At 37.6% G+C, this 21278-nt stretch overlaps 1 protein-coding gene across 1 annotated transcript in view; it reads left to right on the top strand.

Annotated features, from left to right (window-relative positions):
• Window positions 1-21278, top strand: part of SCML4 (Scm polycomb group protein like 4) — a 172795-nt gene that overhangs the window by 89751 nt on the left and 61766 nt on the right. The window contains exon 3 of the mRNA XM_072642986.1: window positions 14433-14565. Within this exon, the coding sequence (XP_072499087.1) occupies window positions 14433-14565 (133 nt within the window). The remainder of the gene's footprint in view (window positions 1-14432; window positions 14566-21278) is intronic.

The raw sequence follows: 21278 nt of genomic DNA, 5'->3' as shown, positions 1-21278 counted from the left end.
TGCTATGAGGAATCACAAGGCCAGTATGGCTGGACCATACTGTTTCTAAAGAGGGGTGACATATAATAAGGCCAATAAGGTAGGTTGGGACTTTATTGTAAAAGACTTTAAATCCCCAATATAGGAGGTTGTATTTGATCTTAGAGGCAATAGGTAGTTCCTAGAGTTCATTACAACATCTAGGTGGCACAGTGGATAGAGTTCTGGGTCTGGAGTTGGAAAGACATCTTCCTGAGTTCAAATCCATCCTTAGACACTTACTAGCTGTGTGACTCTGGACAAGTCACTCAACCTTGTTTGCCTCAGTTTCTTCATCTGTAAAATGAGATGGAGAAGTAAATGGCAAACCACTCCAGTATCTTTGCCAAGAAAACCCCAAATGGGGTCAGGAAGAGTTGGACATGACTGAAAATGACTCAATAACAAAAATAAGGAGATCCTTACAGTCACATGTGACATCACTGGATCTTTTGCTCAAGGGAAATTCTTTTGGCAACTGTATGGAAGACAAATCAGAATGAGGAGAGACTAGAAACAAGAAAACAAAATAGGAGGCTATTGTAATAGTCCGGATGAAAGGTAATGAAAGTCAGAACTAAGTTAATGGCTGTGTGAGAAATATGTAGTCAAACGCAAGAGAATGTGTAATGGTAGAAACAATAAAATCTTGCAATTCATTGATTGTGGAGGTGAAGAAGAGGGAAGAGTGGAGAGTAAGGTCAAGGCTGGAAACTAGAAAGGAGCCTGGAAGGATGATGACGGCCATCTAGTCATTTCAGTCATGTCTGACCCTTCACGATTCTGTTTGGAATTTTCTTGGCAAAGACGATAGAGTGGTTTGCCATTTCCTTCTCCGGTTCATTTTACACATGAGGAAACTGAGGTAAACAAGGTTAAGTGGCTCATCCAGGAGAGTGTCTGGGGCCAAATTTGAACTCAGTCTTCCTGACTCCAGGTCCAGTGCTCTATCCACCGAGCTACCAGCTGCCTCTAGGATGGTAGTGCCCCTAACAAAAATGTGGATGTTTGGAAATACAGAGATGATTTGTACTTGGTGCATGATTTGTACAGATAAAGTAGCCTCCTTTCTTGGTCCAAAATCTTCCATTCATTCCACAAACATTTGTAGCCCTGTTTTGGACCAATAGCTGCATAGGCTTCTGGTAATTGTAGTTCTGGGTCTGCAAAGAGGTTTTTAAACCATCATGATGTAGGGCTGGAGGAGCCTGGGAACTTTGGAATTAGTCAGTCAGCAGGGGGGTAAGGGTTGAGAGAGGGAGGAGACTGGAGACAGTGTAACTACAGCAGCAAAGACGGAGGATTATTCACGAAGCCTAATTTTGAGCATGGAGCTGCTGGAAGCTTCTGCTTACAGATCCACTTAATTAACAAAAAATCTTCTGGGGAGGCTGAGACTAGTCGTTGCTGAGGAAATGCAAGATGTTGGTGAATTGTCTCCTTTCCTTCTTTTTCATTCTCAGTTTTTGGTTTGAAAAAGTGAAGGCTTACATCATGTCTCTCTCTCTTTTTTATTCAGTTGTTGTTCCTTGTTTAATAATTGCTTTAAATCTGGATTTTTCTAGGTAAATGATAAAATCTTTCTGAATTATTTCTGCATGTATATCTTTAATTGAGTAGAACACGTGCAAATAGGTGAATCCTTTGCTTGTTTGAATACACACAGAGTTTTTACAAGTCAGAGATCCTTATCTTTATAGAAAAATTGTTAGGGAATTTCTACTGTAACTGAGGGCTTGAGTTATTATTATTTATTAACAATCTGCATTAATGGTCTCCCAAAATAGCAGAGAAAAAGACAAATGAATCTGTAAACTGAGCTATTATCATTTGATATTAACAATAATAATCTGCATTAATAGGCTACCAAAATAGCAAGGATAGGAAACAAATGAACTCATGGACCCTTGCCCAGGGTTAAAGAATGATAACTTATTAGATATTCCTCAAACTTTGAACAAAGGTGGCTTGGGCCATTCCTACCCCTTAAAGTTTTCAGAAAAAAAAAAGGATGGAAGATAGGGAAGGCATTCCCAAAGCTAAGTTTTGAAAAGGCAGAGACAAAAATGATTTGGGAGATTCAGCAGTGTGCTTCCAGAAGAGAGGAGAGGGTAGAAAAGGGTGAATACCAGCTAGATAGCTGTTTCACTCACTAATTTGACATTTGTTACATATTGAAATCCCCTAAACTACTGTATTTTATGCCTATGCTAGATTTGTACTCTGTCTCCCAAACATATCACTTATTTTCTCCCTTTAACTGGGTGGTTTGTAGATTGATACAATGTCACTCGTATTTCTTCTTCCACTAATTCTCAACCAACCAATCTCCTTCACGGTTCCCCTTTTCAATTCCTGGGTTTCACTACATGTGTATATCTGTTTAATATATCAAACTACTCGTACAAACTACACCCTTTGCCTAACCTTCCACTCATTCTACAAATGAGGAAACTGAGGCTAGGGAGGGTTAACTGTTTTGTTTGAGGCCACATAATTCATTAATAACAGATTAATAACTTATAACCCAGGATGCTTTCAACTACACTACAATTTTTAAAACTCCAGGATTTGATTGATATGGATTTTCTCTACTTATGATACATATTTTAATCTCTCCACAGAGTTTTTCCTTTAAATTTATTATTTATTTTAAACATTCTTTTAAAAAAAAAAATTGAGTTCCCAATTCTCTCACTTCCTCCCACCTTTCTTCTACCCACAGAGAAGATAAGCATTATGATATCAATTATACATGCAAAATCATGCAAAACATTTTCATATTATCTATATTTAAAAAGCAAGGAAAATAAAGTGCGAAAATTATACTTCAGTTTGCACTGAGCTCATTAGTACTATTTCTGGACATGGACAGCATTTTTTTTTCATCATGAAACCTTTGGAATTATCCTTGATCAGAGCAGTTAAGTCTTTCACAGTTGATCATTGTTACAATATTGCTCTTCCTGGATACAATGTATTTTTGGTTCTGCTCACTTCACTTTGCATCAGTCATATAGGTCTTCCCATGTTATTCTGAAACCATCCCCTTTGTCATTACACAATAGTACTCCATCACAATCACATGGCACAATTTGTTCAGGTATTCCCCAATTGATGGGCATTCCCTCAGTTTCCAATTCTTTGCCACCACAGAAAGAGCTGCTATAAACATTTTTGTACACATAGATCTGTTTTCTTTTTCTTTGATCTCTTTGGGAACAGATCTAGTAGTGATATTTGTGGGTCAAAAGGTAACAGTTTTATAGCCCTTTGGACCACAGTTCCAAATTGTCCTCCAAATGTTTGGCCAGTCCACAACTCCATCAACAATTCATTAATATGCCTATTTTTCCTTATCTCCTCCAGCATCTGTCATTTCTGATAAGTGTGAGGTGATACCTCAGAATAGTTCTAGTTTGTATTTCTCTAATCATTAGTGATTTAAAGGATTTTTTTCATGTGACTATAAATTTGATTTCTCCTGAAGAACTGCCTGTTCATATCCTTTAACTATTTATCAGTTGAGGTATGGCTCTTGTTTCATTAGGTTGATGGATTATATATTTAAAAAATGAAAATTTTATCAAAGAAATTTGCTGTAAAATTTTTTTATATTACTTCATTGTCTATGGAACTTTTTTAAAAAATAAAATGTATTTTCCTTGATTATCTCTTTTAATTAAGTCTATTTTTATTTTGTTTGTCTGAGATCATGATCACTACCCTTGCCTTTTTGTTATTTTAGCCAAAGCATGATACATTTTGCTCAACCCCTTATTTTAATTCTGTGTATATGTCTTTCTGTTTCAAGTGTGTCCCTTATAAGTAAAATGCTGTTGGATTCTAGTTCCTAATCTATTCTGCTATCCGCTTCTGTTTTATGGGTAAGTTCATTCCATTCACATTCACAATTATAATTATTATGCATTCCCCTCTATCCTATTTTTCTTCTATTTATCCTCTCTTTTTATCCTGTCACTTCTCAAAAGTCTGTGATTTCTTACCACTGCCTCCTTTAACTCACTTTCCCTTTTATCACATTCCACTTACCCCCTTCCTATTTCCCTATTGGTTAATATAGATGTCTATATCCAACTAAATGTATATATTTGTTCTTCCCTCTTTGAAATAATTCTGATGAGAGTGAGGTTCAAGCATTCCCCACCATCCCTCCCCCCATTTCCCCTTCTATTGTAAAAACTCTTTCTTACATGCCAGTTTCATGTGAGAAAAATTTTCCCGTTCTGCCCTGTTCCTCTTGGCCCTTCTCCGAATGCATCCCTCTTTCTCACCCCCTTATATTTTTTGAGATCATTCCAACGTGATTGACTCACACCCATGCCCTGTGTCTATGTGTTGTTGCAGTTCAGTCATTTTCCAGTTGTGTTCAACTCTTTGTGACCCCATTTGTGGTTTTCTTAGCAAAAATACTAGAGTGGTTGGTCATTTCCTTCTCTAGTTCATTTCACAGATGAGGAAACTGAGGCAAGCAGGGTTAAGTGACTTGCCCAGGGTCACATAGCTAGTAAATATCTAAGGCCAGATTTAAACTCAGGAAGATGAGTTTGCTTGACTCTAGGTCCAATACTCTATCCACTGTGCCACCTGCCCTTCTGTCTACGTAGCTGTCTTCTCACTGTCCCAAAAATGATAAAGTTCTTAGGAGTGCATGGATCATTTCCTCATATACAAATGTAAACAGTTTAATTTTGTTGGGTCCTTTATGATTACTTTTTCATGTTTACCTTTTCGTGCTTCTCTTGAGTCTTGTGTTTGTCAAATTTTCTTTTGTGCTTTTTTTCCCCACCAGGAATACTTAAAAGTCTTCTATTTCATTAAATATCCACCCCTTTCCCCCAAGGATTATATTCAGTTTTTCTGGGTAGGTCATTTATGGTTGTAAGCCTAGTTCCTTTGCCTTCCAGGAGATCATATTCTAAAGCTCTCCACTCCTTTAAATGTGGCTCCATGATAACTGAATTCTCCTCCCCTCCCCCCCCCCCCCCCAGATGCTTGCAATATACCTCTTTGTCCTGGGAGCTCTGAAATTTGACGATGATATTCCAGGGGGGTTTTAATTTTGGGATTGCTTTCAGGGGTTGATCAGTAAATTCTTTCTGTTTCCAGTTTACTCTCTGGATTTAAAATATCAGGGTAGTTTTCCTTTATTTTTCTTTGAAATATGATGTTTAGGCTTTTCTTTCTTCTGATCATGGATTTCAGTTGTCTGATAATTTTTAATATTATCTCTTCTCAATCTACTTTCCTGGTCAGTTATATTTCCAATGAAATACTTCACATTTCCTTCTATATTTTTCATCCTTTTGACTTTTTAAATATTGTTTCATGGAGTCATTAGCTTCCACTTGCCCAATTCTAATTTTAAAGGAATTATTTTCCTCAGTTAGCATTTGTACCTCTTTTTCCATTTGGCCTATTCTGCTTTTTAAAGAATCTTTTCTTCAGTGAATTTCTATGCCTCTTTTACTGTTAGGTCAATTCTGTTTTTTGAAGTGTTATTTTATTCATTATTTTTTGTGTGAATTTTTTACCCAACTGTTAATTCTCTTTTCATAATGTTATTGCATCATTCTCATTTCTTTTCCCAGTTTTTCCTCTACCAATCCTCTCTTTCTTTAACTCTTTTGGGTATTATTATTGGGCTTGTGTCCACTTAACATTTTTCTTTGAGGCTTTGCTTTTAGCTGTTTTTACATTATTGTCTTCTTCTGAGTTTATGTCTTGGTCTTCTCTGCCACTGTAGTAATTTTTTATGGTCAAGTTCTTTTTTTTTTTTTTTGTCATTTGTTCATTTTTCCATCCTATTTTTTACCTTTGAACTTTATGTTAAGGTTGAGTTCTGGTTTCTTGAAGGTGGAAAGGTACTGTTCCAAGCTTCAGGTTTTCTTGTGATGCTGTATTTAGACTCAGTTTTGGGGGCCTGCAAGTTTTTGATGCTTCTAAAGTAGTGTGATCCAGGCAAAGGTCTTCTGATCTTCTGACCTGGGTTCTGGTCTTTACCCTGATAGGTCCCCTGCTCCCCTACAATTGCATGTGCTAGTGCTCATCTTGTCCCTGGAATTGTGAACTAGTCCCCTACTTTCCTGCAGGCACAAGTGCTAACATTCCTTTCTGCCTTGGAACTATGATCAGGGCCCCTGCTCCCTTTTGACTGACCACAAATGTTCCTCTTCACTTTGGAATTGCAACCCAGAACTTCATATGGGCAAGAAGATTGCCAATCAGTGCCAGCTATACCCAAGCCCAGCAAAGGGTGCCCTGTAATATCTTTCTGACCAGTTGTCCTATCCCCTTACCGTCTCTGAGCTGAGAACTCCTGAAGCTACTACTAACATCTCATGACCACCTCCAAGGCACCTCCACATTTTAATAGATGGTTTTTATTAGGTGCTGTAACAAAAGAAATTCACCTGGTGATCATGAGCCTCCCCAAACTCAGGGTCATCCTCAGGCAACAGACAACCTTTCCAGCTGGCTAAGGTCAGTCAGAACTTCAAACTCACTAGCAGAGCTTTTTAAAGCCAGTGTCACCTCCATACCACAATACGTGTCAATACCATACTATCTCCAACATTAAATATTTGATTTATTATTATAATACCATAATGCATGACTATTTCTGATATGGAATAATGGTAAATTCAGTTTCCCAACATGCTTTTATCCCAGACAACTAGACTATTTCAAAAGAATTTTTTTAGTGCTATAATGTTAAGTATGTCTCTTTCTATCCCATTCTAAATATTCATTGTTGATGTATTATAGCAACCATGTTTTGAGGCTTAAAGATAGAACTCATGTCCTTGATATAAAAAGACTCAATAAATTAGCCACAAAGAGTGCCTAACTATTTTGTTTTGGAAATTTGCTTAAATGTCACAAAGTTGATAAAATTTATCAGTGCTCCAGCTATTTCTCAGACATGCTTTTCCATGCTTGGGGCTCTTTCAAAGGATACTGCATCCAAAATGCATAGTAAGGACATCTAAGGCTTAACTAAGTGGCAAGAGAGATTTGCAAAGTTGTATTTGTGGGAGTTAAGAGTTAAATTGCCACCATTGAATTTTGGGCATTTTGTTTTTACCTTCTACGTATAACATGTATGTGTGCGTAGTACATACCACTGTCCCTTCCATACTAAGATGAATATCAATGTCATGCTATTTTACTCAACAAATGTTAGATTTATTAGTATGATTTCTGCAGTGTATGCGTATACACGCAAATATCACGCATACAAATAAATGATACAGAACACAACTTTACCATCATGTAATTAAATGGAGAGGCAACTGGGTGGAATAATGAATTCCAGTCCTGGAGTCAGGAAGACTCATCTTCCTGAGTTCAAATCTGACCTCAGACACTTCCTAGCTGTGTTATAATGGCCAAGACACTTCACCCTGTTTGCCTTCTGTAAAATGAACTGGAGAAGAAAATGGCAAACCCGTCCAATAGCTTTGCCAAGAAAATCCCAAATGAGGTCATAAGAGTCAGACATAACCAAAAAATGACTGAACACCAAGCACAAATACCATTATTCCAGTAATTCAAGTTTACCATCTTAGAGTCATCATTGACTTCTCATGCTCAGTCACTCCCATCTATTGCTAAATCTTATCATTTATACATTCACAGCATGTCTTATATACATCCCCTTCTCTCCATTCACACAGCTGCCACATTAATGCTCTAGACAACTCTTTAGTAGAGGATTTTTCCAAATGAAGAGTTCCAGAGCACTAATAAAATCATGGTGATGGACCAAATTACGTCTACTTCAGAAAAATACAGAAATGCAAAGAACAGGCATAGATACACAGAGATAGAGATAAGAGACTGAAGTAAAGATAGGAAAATGTGGAGCTAAGGAGAGGTGGAAATGGTGGTATATAAAGATATGCAGATTGATAGAGATGAATTCTGGCACTATCTCTACCATTGTTTATTCACAAAAAGAACCCTCAATACTCCATGAACTTTAAACACTCCATCTAGACTTTATTCTTTTAGAATGAAATAGGAAAACTAGAAATTCACTACTAACAGCCCTGTGCAGTAGGGTAGGTGAAGCTGGGACATTTGCTAGTTTCATTTAGTGCAGTTTGTTTGTTTTCTAAAGAAAATCAAACCAAGGCATCTAGAAGTTTTGGGGTATGTGTGCTAGTGCTTGTGTATATGTGTGTACACGCATGCACCAAAACTCATATTAAATGATGCCCTTTTACTTTAGGGGTTTAAAAACATTCACTCTGTTGAATTCTTCCTTATTTTCACTTCCTGCGTACATATTCTATCCCCCTCCTATGTTTGAGATAATTCATGCAAAGTATTATTTCATAAATGCCATTTACTCATCCTAACACTGTCCTTTAGACAATCAGCATTTCTGATAATGACAAAGCTATATATTTCCAGCAAAACCCAATGATTGAATTATGGGGTCATTTATCCCTGCTCCCTTGTAACTCCTCTGTTGCCCATCACCTTCTAGTTTGGCCCTTCCTCACGATTTGGGATTTCACTTCAGTTTGTGGGTTTTTTGTTTGTTGTTTCATTGGTTTTTGTATAGTGATGTATACCAATCAAACCAAATGGCTCTTTTGACTATCATGTTGGTTTGCAGTTGATTTAAGAAACTTTGAAAACTTGAAAGGTCATTTCCATAAACAAGGTAACTTGGGACAAATTCATTCACTTGTACAAGGCATTCAGTCTTCCTCAAGAGGAAACAATTTACGCAGGATTTTAGTAAATAATTATTTGCTTTTAGATTGGTCTCTGGCTTGGGGTTTTAGTTCACAATGGAATCCTGTCATGTTATTCACACTCAACTTTCCTCCTCTCCTCCAGTTTCAAGTGAGTGATCCTTCCTCCTCAAAATCTCTCATACTACTCCAGATTGCTTCTAAGCAATTATATATTTTGCAATATATAACGTATACATAATTATATATGATGTATATAATTTTACATAAGCATATTATACTTGACATAGTAGTTGGGCTTCTTTTTTGGTCTTATCTACCCTCAAAATGGTGATTTCCTCCCTAGAATAATCATTAGACAGCTGGGTGGCACCGTGGACAGAGTGCTAGACTTGGAGGCAGGAAGCACTGAATTCAAATCCTGCCTCAAATACTTATCAACTTACTGAGCCTGGGAAAAATAACTAATCTCTCTTAGGCTCGCTTTCCTCATTTATACATTTGGATAATGAAAGCATCTACCTTATAGGGTTGTTACAAGAGTGCAATGAAATAGCTTATATAATATATTTTATAAACCGTTAGACAGTTTATAAGTACTAGCAGTTTTTATTATAACCATTAAATTATAAGCTCCTGGAGGGCAAGACCATGTCATTTTTTCCCCCTCTCTATGTTCTTGACTCCTAAAGCATAATGACCCCCTCCTTCCCGGGTGGTGGAATATTATACATTATAGGTGCTTAATAAATGTGGGGTTTATTTTGTTTGACTTGAACTAAAAGTCATCAAGGAAGTACAGCACTGATGGAACTCGAATAAAAGTTAAATGTTGGGTCTCTTAATGCAAAGAAGAGATGAGCTGGCCAGAGGGTTCCGCCCTCTTTGGTTGCATTTCCAGCTGGCAGAGATGGACACTTTCTCCTTCTGTTCCATTCTCACCATGATACTATTAACAAGGCAAAGCGCAGGCTCCTCTGGCAGCCATTGGCAGCAACGCCCTTTACACATATCGTGTTGGATGCATTTGATTAAGGTTTTGCATTTCAGATTGAGGTGCCAACTTCACCAGTGTCTGTACAGGATTGTTGGCTTTGAGTGTGCTCCCTAGATTGCAAATTGATTAGCTACTGTATGTCAGGGCAAGGCATCCTGGGCAGTGAATCTTCTTCAAGTGGGTATGACTGCCAAGAAAGACTCCCCTCCTCCCCTCCTTCCTCTTCATTCCAGGCCGTTTGTTCGGCTGCAGCCTATTTGAGTTTGTCCATTAAAAACAAAGAAAAATCACCTGCCAGGAGAACAGCTTGAACAGATTGGGGCAGAACTTGGAGCTCATCATTTTACAAGTTGGAGAGGCATCAACTTTCGGTCCTGGGGTTTCCAAATCACATCCCTTCTCCAAGGGGAGAATCAGAGGTAACATTTTTAGCAAGAGGGCCCTCATTGCCTATCCCTCCTCATTCATTACATGGCCTCCACCAGCTGAGCAGCCTGATACATGCAGGGAGTAATTTTACTCACTGAAAGGCCATCCAAGTGGAAAGTTGGTTCACTCTCACTGAGCCTGGGTGGCACTGCGGCAGACTGAGACATTTAACAAATGAACAAGCAGACAATGCCCAAGTCTCTATGACCAGTCCACAAAGCCCTTAGGGTTCACTCATTTGTTCATGACTACAATCTCGTTTTCATTATTTGGGGAATTATTTAAAAGTACTTTACTCTATTTTTATGGCCTTTAATTTTGTTTGAATGCCCAACTGTTAGTATGATGGAAAACCTATTAGTAGCGAATTCTTACTCTTAATGCTTTGAATCTTTCAAAAGCATTCTTATTAGACACAGCCACATGAATGTATAGCTAATGGTAGTAATTGTAATTCTTTAGTCAAATAAATTTTATGGCTATCTTTTGTTATCACATCACCTACATAATGCTTATAACATAGAAGAAGAAAGGGAAAAAAAACAATGCAGCAAAACTAATTAACATACTAAAAAGTCTAACATCACATTTAAACTCCACACTCATAGTATGGAGACTTTGGCAAAGAAGATGGGGAGAGGCCTTTATAAGACTGTTCATTATAATTTTCAATATTCAGTTTCTTTTGTTTTATGGATCTTTATTCCATTTATGTTGTTGCAGTCATTGTGTATATTATTTTCCTGGATGTACTTACTTTACTCTGCAACAATTTATATAAATCTCCCCATGTTACCTTGTATTCATCATTTCTTACAGCACAGTCATTACAGTGTTGAAAAAAGTTCCATTACATCATGTACCACAAAGTAATGCCAATTCTTAATCATCAATTTTGTTTCTTTTTTAACACCTGAGATAAAAGGCCCAATAAAGATTGGTTTGACCTCAAGGTAATTGTATTATGTGGAGGGTAAAAGATCAGCATGACTGAGATTCTACAAACCTTTAAGTCGGATGAGCTTTTGTTAAGCACCTACTTATGTACTGGGTTTGGAGTTGCAAAGACAAGAATGAAAAAGTCCCTGCCTTCAGAGATTACTAACAGACAGTAATCTCTAAAAGAGAAGATTTTCAATCCTTTTAACCTTGGTGCACAGAGCTTGCTGATAAATCATCCTAAATAATAGTCCCCTAGCACTGTAAATTTTCTGTTCCATGTTTAAGGTTCCAAGCAAGACATGGAGGCTGGCCTCTTCCTATCACAGAACATACTTATGTCATGACAAATGGCTAATCCTAGTAGCCTCGATTGCCAGAAATAGCCACAGGACAGTAAGTCTCTCCCTCTGGGAATTGGTTACTATATATATTTTCACAGTTGGATGATAGAGTGAGATGGGACCTCAGAGACTCTCTAGTTCAATCCTCTCATTTTACAGGTGAGTAAACTGAGGCACAGAGAAGTTAAGTAAATTGCCTGGAGTGATATAATAGTTGTCAAAAGTGGGATTTGAACCTAGACCCTCTGACTCAAAAGCCAGTGTTCTTTTGATTGTACCAGGCCTCTTCTGCTGGGAAAAAGATAGAGATAGTCACCAAGAATATGGAGAGTGTGGCACTGAAGGTCCACAGCATTCCTCTATCATTGAGGACTTGCAGACTAATTTATATGAAGCCAGGACCCTGATTGGTCTTGGTGACTACAAGGTTTGGATGATTGCTATAGATTACTCCAGCCTGATGGGACCTTTAAGACCATCTAATCAAACTTTTCATTTTAGAGATGAAATGTAAATGTACCCAGAAATGTAAAGTGGCTTGTCACTTAGAAAATTTCCGAGTTAGTAAGTGTTAGAACCAGAATGAAAACCAAGGTGTCTTAACTCTTAGTCCATTGCTTTCTATTACTGAGATATTTGTCAATGTTACAGGAAACCTTAGGCATCTGGAATTGTGTACCTTCCTTCATTTATCCTCCAGATAAATAAGGAGATAATAAAATTGATGAATTCAAATTACCTGGTCCAGAAATAATATAATCTCAGGCACTGAAAAAATTGGCAGTTATGATTACTGGCTTAGTCATTGTCAGTGACCTTGGAAGCAGCATGGAGGGGGAGAAAGATACTGCAGGATTGAAGAAAGGCAAATATTCTCCCATTCTTCAAGGGAGCAAAGAGGATGGTGTTTATAAACAATGTCAGTGATTTTCACTGTGATTCTTTGAAAAATTCTAAAATGCCTTATTAAGGAAACGGTTAATGACCATCCAGAAAAGGAAACTGTGATCCCAAAGGACCAAGGTCAAGAATAGGTCATGTTAGATTGACTCTATTTCCCTTTTTTTTATCAGGGTTTCTAGACAGACAGATTTGAGGAATGCTATAACTGCTGTTTACTGAGATTTTAGCAAAGAATTTCACCAAGTTTCTCATCCTACCGTGGAAAAAAAAAGTGATCTGTGGGGCTAGAGACAATAGTTCAGTTAGGCAGACTTGGAACTGTTGGAATGACTAGAACTATAGAACTATATGCCAGTTTGGAAGTTCTTGAGTGGAACATGGACCTGTGCCTGGTTCTCTTGTTTAACATTTTAAAAAACCAATGACTTAGATAAGGACAGAGAAGAAATGTTTGCAAATGACATGGATGAAAGTTAACATTCCAAAAGATCTTGACAGTCTAGAATATTGGGCCTTATCTTAATAAGATGACATTTAATAGGAATTCATGGGAAGAAAGGGAACATGGACTTATTGTGTGCCAGGCACCATGCTAAGCTCTTTAAAAATATCTCATTTGATCCTCACCATCTCCCTGGGAAGTGAGTGCTATTGTTTTCCCCATTTTACAGTTGAGGAAACTGAGGCAGACAGAGGCTAAGTGACTTGCTCAGGATTACGTAGCTAGTAAGTACCTGAGAATGGATTTGAATTCAGTGATTACTAACTCTGGGCTGAATGGACCACTTCATTGTCTCTATAGACAGTGTCCTGAAAGTCAATGTGGTTTTAAGCTAGTAAAAGTTTAAAGCTGCACCAAGACTTAGGTCTGAAAAATCAGCTTTATATGCACAAGATGGAGTAGGCATAAGACATCAATTCATCTGAAAAAGATTTGAGAGACTGAGCAAACTAAGAGTTTAATTAATGTGAGTCAATGGTATGCTATAGCAACCAAGGAAGCCAATATAATGTTAGTCTGTATGGAAGAGAAGCATGGCTTTCAGAAATAACTACTCTGCCTTGCTCAGACCACAACTGAAAAAATGGGTTCACTTCTGTGCACCACATTTTTGGAAGGATAGAGGGCATCCAGAGTGGGATTACCAATTTGGTGAAGAGCCTTAAGTTTTTCCACATGAGGATTGGTTAAAAGGCTGGAGAATAAAAGACTTAGGGGAAACATGAATGCAGTCTTTAAGTGATCAAAGGACTGTCATGTGGGGAGGAATTAGATGAATTCTATTTGTCCTAAATGGCCACACCAGCAGCAGCGATGGGTGGAAATTGCATACATTTAGACTTAATGTGAGAACAAAATTCCTAAAATAAAAGCTATCCAGAAGTACTGTGGAAGTTAAGTGGGTGCCCCCACCTTGGAAGCCTTTAAAGAAAAAACTGGAGATGACCGAGTGAACAGAGGGCTGAACCTGGAATCCAGAAGATCTGAGTTCAAATCCTGCCTCAGATACTTACTAGCTGTGTAACTCTGGGAATATCAGTTAACCTCTCCTAATGTCAGTTTCCACATCTATAAAAGTGTAGATAATAACAGCATGTACCTCATAGGGTTGTTGTGAGGATCAGATGAGATAACATATGGAAAGTACTTTGAAAGCCTTAAAATGCCATATTAATGTCCATTATACTTGTCTGTAGAGAGGGATCTAATTCAGGTCAAGGGTGGACTATTTCTGACACTCTGTGATTCTGAAGGATGTACACAAAAGGGGACCATACCTATCATAGTCTGGACCCTTGAAGTGGTCTTGGGAGCTACAGATTCCATTGGACCATCCTATCACTGTTGACACAACTCCACTCCACACACGGGTCCACGCCTGCCCTCGGGATGCATCTGTCAGCGACCCTCTGTCGTACTTCACACACTGTGGAACGGGGAGGGGGGGGGGGGAGGAAAGAAGGGAGATACACACAAGAATTTGCTAATTAAAGACAGGGAAGTATTCAGGGAGACAAGGAAATGAAACCCTCTAGGTTTTCATTCACCAAATTGGTTATATCTTGCAGCTGAAGTCTCGTGTTCTAATGACTCCTTTAGCAATCTCTCCTCCGAGAAGCACACCGGAGCCAGATGTCAGCTCCATCCCCCAGGATGCAGCCGCCGTCCCCAGCTCGGCAGCAGCAGCGCAGGCGCTCACAGGTACGTCCGCTGAACTTCACACAAATGGGTGCGACTGATTGGTCCACGCCATCATGGGAGATCTGTGTGACTGACGGTTTAGTTATCTCTGTCAGCCAAGTGAAATCTATAATGACCAGAAATGTCGAGTTTTGCGGTCCTGAGGTTTGTAACATTTTGTTTTGGGTTTTCAATGGACACCGGATGGCCCTGCTGAATGCGTTAATGGGGGAAGGGAGGTAGGCGAGAGGATGGAAAGAAAGCCCTGGTTTGCTTCTTTGTCGTTAGACTTGTTTTGAACCAATACTAAGAAGGTTCATCATTAAAATATCAATGTCATCTTATGTACATTCATGTTTTTAATTTCCTAGTACCGTCTCTTTTTACAAACCCATCTCCCTGCCACCAGTCCTGAAGCTGGATGTACTCTAACCATGATATATTTCATATGAAAATCAAGTCTAGGAAAGGGATCAAATGTAAATATAAAGTGACCCAATTCAGTCAGTCACTCATTCATTCCTTCGTGCATGAATGCATGCATCTATTTAATGTCTGCTCTATGCTAGATGTTAGCGAGAAGCAAAGATTTAAAAAAGTGAATGATGATAGGGCTTGAGAAACTACATGGTATAGTGGAAAGAACTGTCCCTTTGGAGTCATAGGACTAGATTCAAATCTTGCCTTTCTACCAGTAAGACCCTAACCAAGTCACTTAACCTGAGTTTCATTATGTGTAAGATGAGGGATTTGGAACAGATGGCTTCTAAGTTCCCTTTAGGCTCTTAATTATTATCTCATGAACATATAATGTAATATTATCTAGGAAGACCCTACTCAAGTATCTCCCCCATAAATGCTGAAAATTCTGTTATCAGGAATTAATTTGTATTGATCTTTTAAAACCTGAAAATAGGTCTAGTACTACATAAATACAAGTCCCCAAGAACTTAGTGTGAGTAGCTTTCCTTCTGCAAACAAAAATTATTGATGCCTTTTGCATTAATATCATAGTCTTTTCCAAATATACTACATTGCCCTCCTCCTCTCCCAAACGCCAGAATTATACTTCCTGTGAAACAAACACAGTTAAGTGAATCCTACTGATGCAGTGAACACTTCTGACTGTGTATGTAACTTTCTGTACCTGTAGTCTCCCACTTTTTTATCTTGAGAGAAAGAAGATGCTTCCTCATTTCTTCTCTATAAGACTGATCATTTAAAACTACATATAATTATATAATTGGCCATTATAATGATCAAATTCGGCTTAATTTTAGTGTTACTTTCATTTACATTATTGTAGTTACTGAGTATGTCGTTCCCTTGTTTTTGACTTCTTCATTTTGAAGTTAGTATATGTCTTTCCACATTTCTCTAAATTACTCATATTCATCATTCTTCATAGTTTAATATTATTCCATTATATTTATGTTTGTTTAGCCATTCTCCAATTAATAGACCTCTCTTTTGTTTCCAGCTTCTTTTTTGTTTTGTTTTTTGCTATTACAGAAAGTGATGCTATGACTATTTTGTTGTTGGGGGTGGGTCAAAGTGAATGAACAGTCTAGCCATTTTCCTTAATTCCAAATTGTTTTCCAATCCACAGCTTCACTAGCAGTGTATTTGTGTGTGTCTATCTGCCCATAGCTCCTTCAATATTTGTCATTTATGATGTGATGAATGTGAGGTAAAATGTCAGAGTTGATTTAATTTGCATTTCTTTACTAGTGAATTGGATCACTCTTTCAAATAGTTCATGGTTTGCAAAACTATCTTTTGGATACTTTTCTACTGGCTCTTGACCTTTTATGCTTGTGTTAATTCTTTATATATCTTAGAGACTAGAGTTTTATGAAAGCTGTTTGATACAGAGTTGTATTGGTTTTATTTGTGCAAAACCTTTTTAACTTTTGTTAGTCAAAGTTGTCTGTCTTCTCTTTTAAGATAAACTCCATGCTTCTGTTGGTTAATAATTATTCTCCTAGTCATAATTGTGAAAGGTATGTCCTCTTTAAGAAAAAAAGGAAGACAAAATGAAAAAAAAAAAGGCTGTGACTGGCTGTACAGTGTCCCAAAAGTCTGAGTGCATTTTTTGTAGAGATCTAAATACTACATTTAAAAAATCACTTTCAAAAGTTATTTCAATTCGCAGATGTTAATGTTTCTTGTTAAAATTCACCATAACCACCATCTTGTGCTATATGTTGTCCTAACTGATTTTTGAACTTTGTAAAAACTTTCTTCAGCTGCTGCTCAGTGACTGAAACAATTTTGTCAGTAGTCTTAGCTCTAAGGTCACTCAGAGAATGAGATTTTGATGCATGGATCACAGTTTTGATGTGACTCCACAAAATAAGTCTAATCCATATAAATCAGGTCACTGAGGTGCCCAAGCAAGGGGGAATCTCCTCTACTAATTCATTAGTCTGAGGAAGTATCTTCCAGAAAACAAAATTTAAAATTGTATTATTCACAATTTATAAAACTAAAGAAGTATAAAAGAAATATAACTAATAGGGGAATACTGTATATTTAGGTCACGTAGTCACTTGGAAGTTAATTTAATGGCATGTGGTGCTAGATGCTATACTAAACAGATTTTCTACCAATTTCTACCAGTTTTCCCAGCAGTTTTTATGGTATAGTGAGTCCTTTTGTCAGTAGCTTAACATGAGTTTTTCAAATTGTTTTCTTCAAAAGAGGAGTATTTGTTTGTTGGAAATAATATTTCCTGAAAGGGTTAGATAAAAGGAGAGAAAAACTGCAAATGAAGAAAGAATACAGAAAAGGAAGGCTGTGGCCATGATGACATCTTATTAACTTCATATTTTTGTTTACTGGTGACCCTTCAGGGATGAAAAATTGTAAAGTAAGACAGACTTATCATATGGACTTAGAGAAAGGTAATGGTACATAATAGGCATTGAGTCAACTTTGGGATCAAGTGGATCTAGAGTCAGTTCCTCTGTCTGGTTGGTATTAGGTGTATGATCATAGGCAAGATATTTAAACCCTCAGTGTCCCAGGTACCTAAAACAAGGAGGCAGTATGATACAGTAGAAAGAACTTAACCTCTGGAGACATAGAATCTGGATTCAAATCTTGCCTCTGATGTTCACTACCATCCTGAAAATGTGGGGGCTGGACTAGATTGCCTCTGAGATTCCTTCCAACTTGAGATCTATGATTTTATAAACTAAGTTAAAAAGAAATTGCTATCAATGGGCTCTTTCAGATCTTCTTCTGATTTGTTTTTTGCAAATGTCTTTTCAAAGACAAGGAAATTCCGGGTAATTTATGTGATCAATCCCATTCTTTTTTTTAAATAACTTTTTTCAATTAAAAAGCATTTATTTCTCTCCTTCCTACCTCCCAATAGGAGAATGACATAAAATCCTCTTACCAAATATGAATGGTCTAACAGGACAAATTTCAATATTGTCTCATTTTGTGTATTCAGGAGGTAGAGGGCATTCTTTATCATTTGTCTCTTGGAATCCTGATTTGATCATTGTGTTGATCTTTCAAAGTTGATCATTTTTGAAATATTTCTGTTATAGATTGTTTCAGTTTTGTTCACTTGTCTTCATTAATTCATCATACATGTTAGCTGTATTCTTCATAAGCCATTAAAAACTGGTGGATGCTTTCTGGCTTCCTTGAGGCATATGCCCACCTTGCCAGAAAACTTCTTCGCATAAAGGTGGCTTTCATTTTGTCTTCTGCCATGGGGGTCTGGCAGTATTTGCTGCACATGTCTAACAGTGAAAAATAATAACAACAGTAATAACTAGTATTTATATAGCTCTCTAAGATTTGCAAAGCACTACACAAATACTATCTTATTTGATCCTCATAACACCCCTGGGAGTTGGGTATTATTATCCTCATTTTGGAAGAATAAACTGAGACCGAGATTAAGTGAATTGCTCAAGGTCCCCCAGCTAGTAAATATTTAAAGCAAGTATTTGAACTCATATCTTCCTGACTCTAAGTTAGCAATGTGGCACCTCACCACCATTTTTCTTAAGACATCTAAACCTGTGTTCTGTTTGTTGAGTCAACCTCTGGTTCTTTCAAATGGTTATAGATGTGTAAGCTTTCACCTGAGGTAGTTTAGTGGCTCAGTAGATGGAGTACTGGGCCTTGAGTCAGGAAGAACTAAGTTCAAGTCTAGCCTCAGATACTTACTAGCTATGTGATGCTGGGCAAGTCACTTAGCATCTGTTTCCCTTAATGCACCAGAGAAGGAAATGGCAAACCATCCCAGTATCTTTGCCAAGAAAACTTAAAATGGAATCAGATGCAACTGAACAACAATTTTCTTTTCTTTTTTTATCTTTTTTTTTTTTTTAATAACAGGGCAGCTATGTAGTGCAATGGATAGAGTGCCAGGCCTGGAGTCAGGAAGACTCATCTTAGGGCAAGTAGTACAAAATCATGCCTATAAACTAAGAAATCATGCTCCCTTTGGGTAGGGACCATGAAAAAATAGACTATATGGTAGCTTCCAGTTTTAGTTAATTCTTTTTTCTAATATGTTGCAAAATTCTGCAGTTTCTTCAGCACCCTGGAGAAAAACTTCATCTGTCCTTCCCTAGTTGTGTCATCCTAGGAGGATTATAATTGCTCTCTCTAGATGTTTACAGTCTAGGATGGATACAGGATCACCTCTCCCTGTCATTCTCCCTCTTCTCTCTCTTTTCCTTCTCCCCTCTTGCTTCCTGCACATGTCCCTATACTATGTTCAAAGAATTATTTGAGGCCCCTTTTGAAGAACCAGTTCCCATTCTTGACTTTCATTTCAGCAATATCCTGTACTGGTAAACTCTCTATAATGGGTAGATTGACTAGAGTGCTCTCTGTCTAAACTTTCATCTTACAGTATTGTTCACAGGAGTCCAGTCAAGGAACTCTCACCCCCTTTATCCCATTCACTGCCCACCTCCTGCTCTGGGGCTTCCATAGGATCAGGTGCTAATTTCAAGAACATAGTCTTTAATGCGGTCCTGATTTCAGTTCCCTCTTTCAAGCTAATGGAAGCCTTAAGAGTCTCCATTTAACTCAAAATCAGTACAGGTGTCTTCTGGCTTGGCTAAGGTGAAGTGCTGTGCCTAGTCAAAGGAAATCCATATGTCTCTCAGACCATAGCTACATTTCTTTAATAGAGAACCAAAAATTTCTGCTGGATGATAAGGAAATTAGAGGGATGAAGAACAAAGTGGACATATGCCCATAGTCTTCTCTAGAGAAGGTTCACTTTTATTTTTTTACCAAATTTATTTATTTTCAGTTTTCAACATTCACTTCCACAAAATTTTGAATTTCAAATTTTCTTCCTATCTCCCTCCTCCCCACCCCCCAGGACAGCATGTATTCTGATTACCATTTTCCTCCCATATGACCTCCCTTCTATCACCGCCTCCATCCCCTTCCCTTCTATCTTCCTGTAGGGCAAGATAGATTTCTATACCCCATTGCCTATGTATCTTATTTCCTAGTGGCATGTAAAAAACAATTTTTAACATTCATTTTTAAAGTTTTGAGTTCTGCATTCTCTCCCTTCCCCCTCCCTACCCACCTTCATTGAGAAGACAAGCAATTCAATATAGATTATGCATGTGTAGTCATGCAAAACACTTCCATAACAGTCATGTTGTGAAAGACTATATTTCCCACTATCCTGTCCCACCCTCCATTTATTTAATTCTCTCCTTTGACCTGTCCCTCTGCAAAAGTGTTTGCTCTGAATTTCCCCTTCCCCCAATCTGCTATTCCTTCTATCATCCCCCCTCTTTAACCCCCTTCCCCACTGCTTTCTGTAGGGTAAGATAATGTTCCATACCCAATTGAGTGTGTATGTTATTCCCTCCTGAAGCCAAATCTGATGAAAGTAAGGCTCACATCCCCTCTCACCTTCACCCTCTTCCCCCCATTTTAAAAGCTCTTTCTTGCCTCTTTTATATGAGATTATTTACTACATTCTACCTCTCCCTTTCTCTTTCTCCTAGTACATTCTTTTCAATACTTAATTCTATTTTTTTAGATATCATCCCTTCATATTCAGCTCTACCCTCTGCCCTCTGTCTATATATATGTATATAAATATATATACACATACATATACATATATACACACATATATGTATATATACACATACATATATGTATATGTTTGTGTGTGTGTATGTATATACACATTCCCTCCAACTACCCTACTGAGAAAGGTCTCATGAGTTACAAATATCATCTTTTTCATGTAGGATAAAGAGTTCAACTTTAATAAGTCCCTTATAATTTCCCTTTCCTGTTTATCTTTTCACACTTCCCTTGATTCTTATATTTGAAAGTCAAATTTTCTATTCATCTCTGGTCTTTTCAACAAAAATACTTAGAAGTCCTCTATTTCATTGAAATTCCTTTTTTCCCCTGAATTATTATACTCAGTTTTGCTGGGTAGGTGATTCTTGGTTTTACTCCTACCTTCTTTGACCTCCAGAATATCATATTCTGAGCCCTCTGATCCCTTAGCGTAGAAGCTGCTAAATCTTGTGTTATCCTGATTGTGTTTCCACAATACTTGAACTGTTTCTTTATGGCTGCTTGCAATATTTTCTCCTTGATCTGGTAACTCTCAAATTTGACTACAATGTTCCTAGGAGTTTTTCTTTTGGGATCTCTTTCGGTATGTACTTGGTGGATTCTTTCCATTTCTATTTTACCCTCTGGTT

This window comes from Notamacropus eugenii, chromosome 2 (assembly GCF_028372415.1).
Source record: "Notamacropus eugenii isolate mMacEug1 chromosome 2, mMacEug1.pri_v2, whole genome shotgun sequence".
Taxonomy (NCBI): domain Eukaryota; kingdom Metazoa; phylum Chordata; class Mammalia; order Diprotodontia; family Macropodidae; genus Notamacropus; species Notamacropus eugenii.
This window is presented reverse-complemented; position numbering and strand designations above follow the sequence as displayed.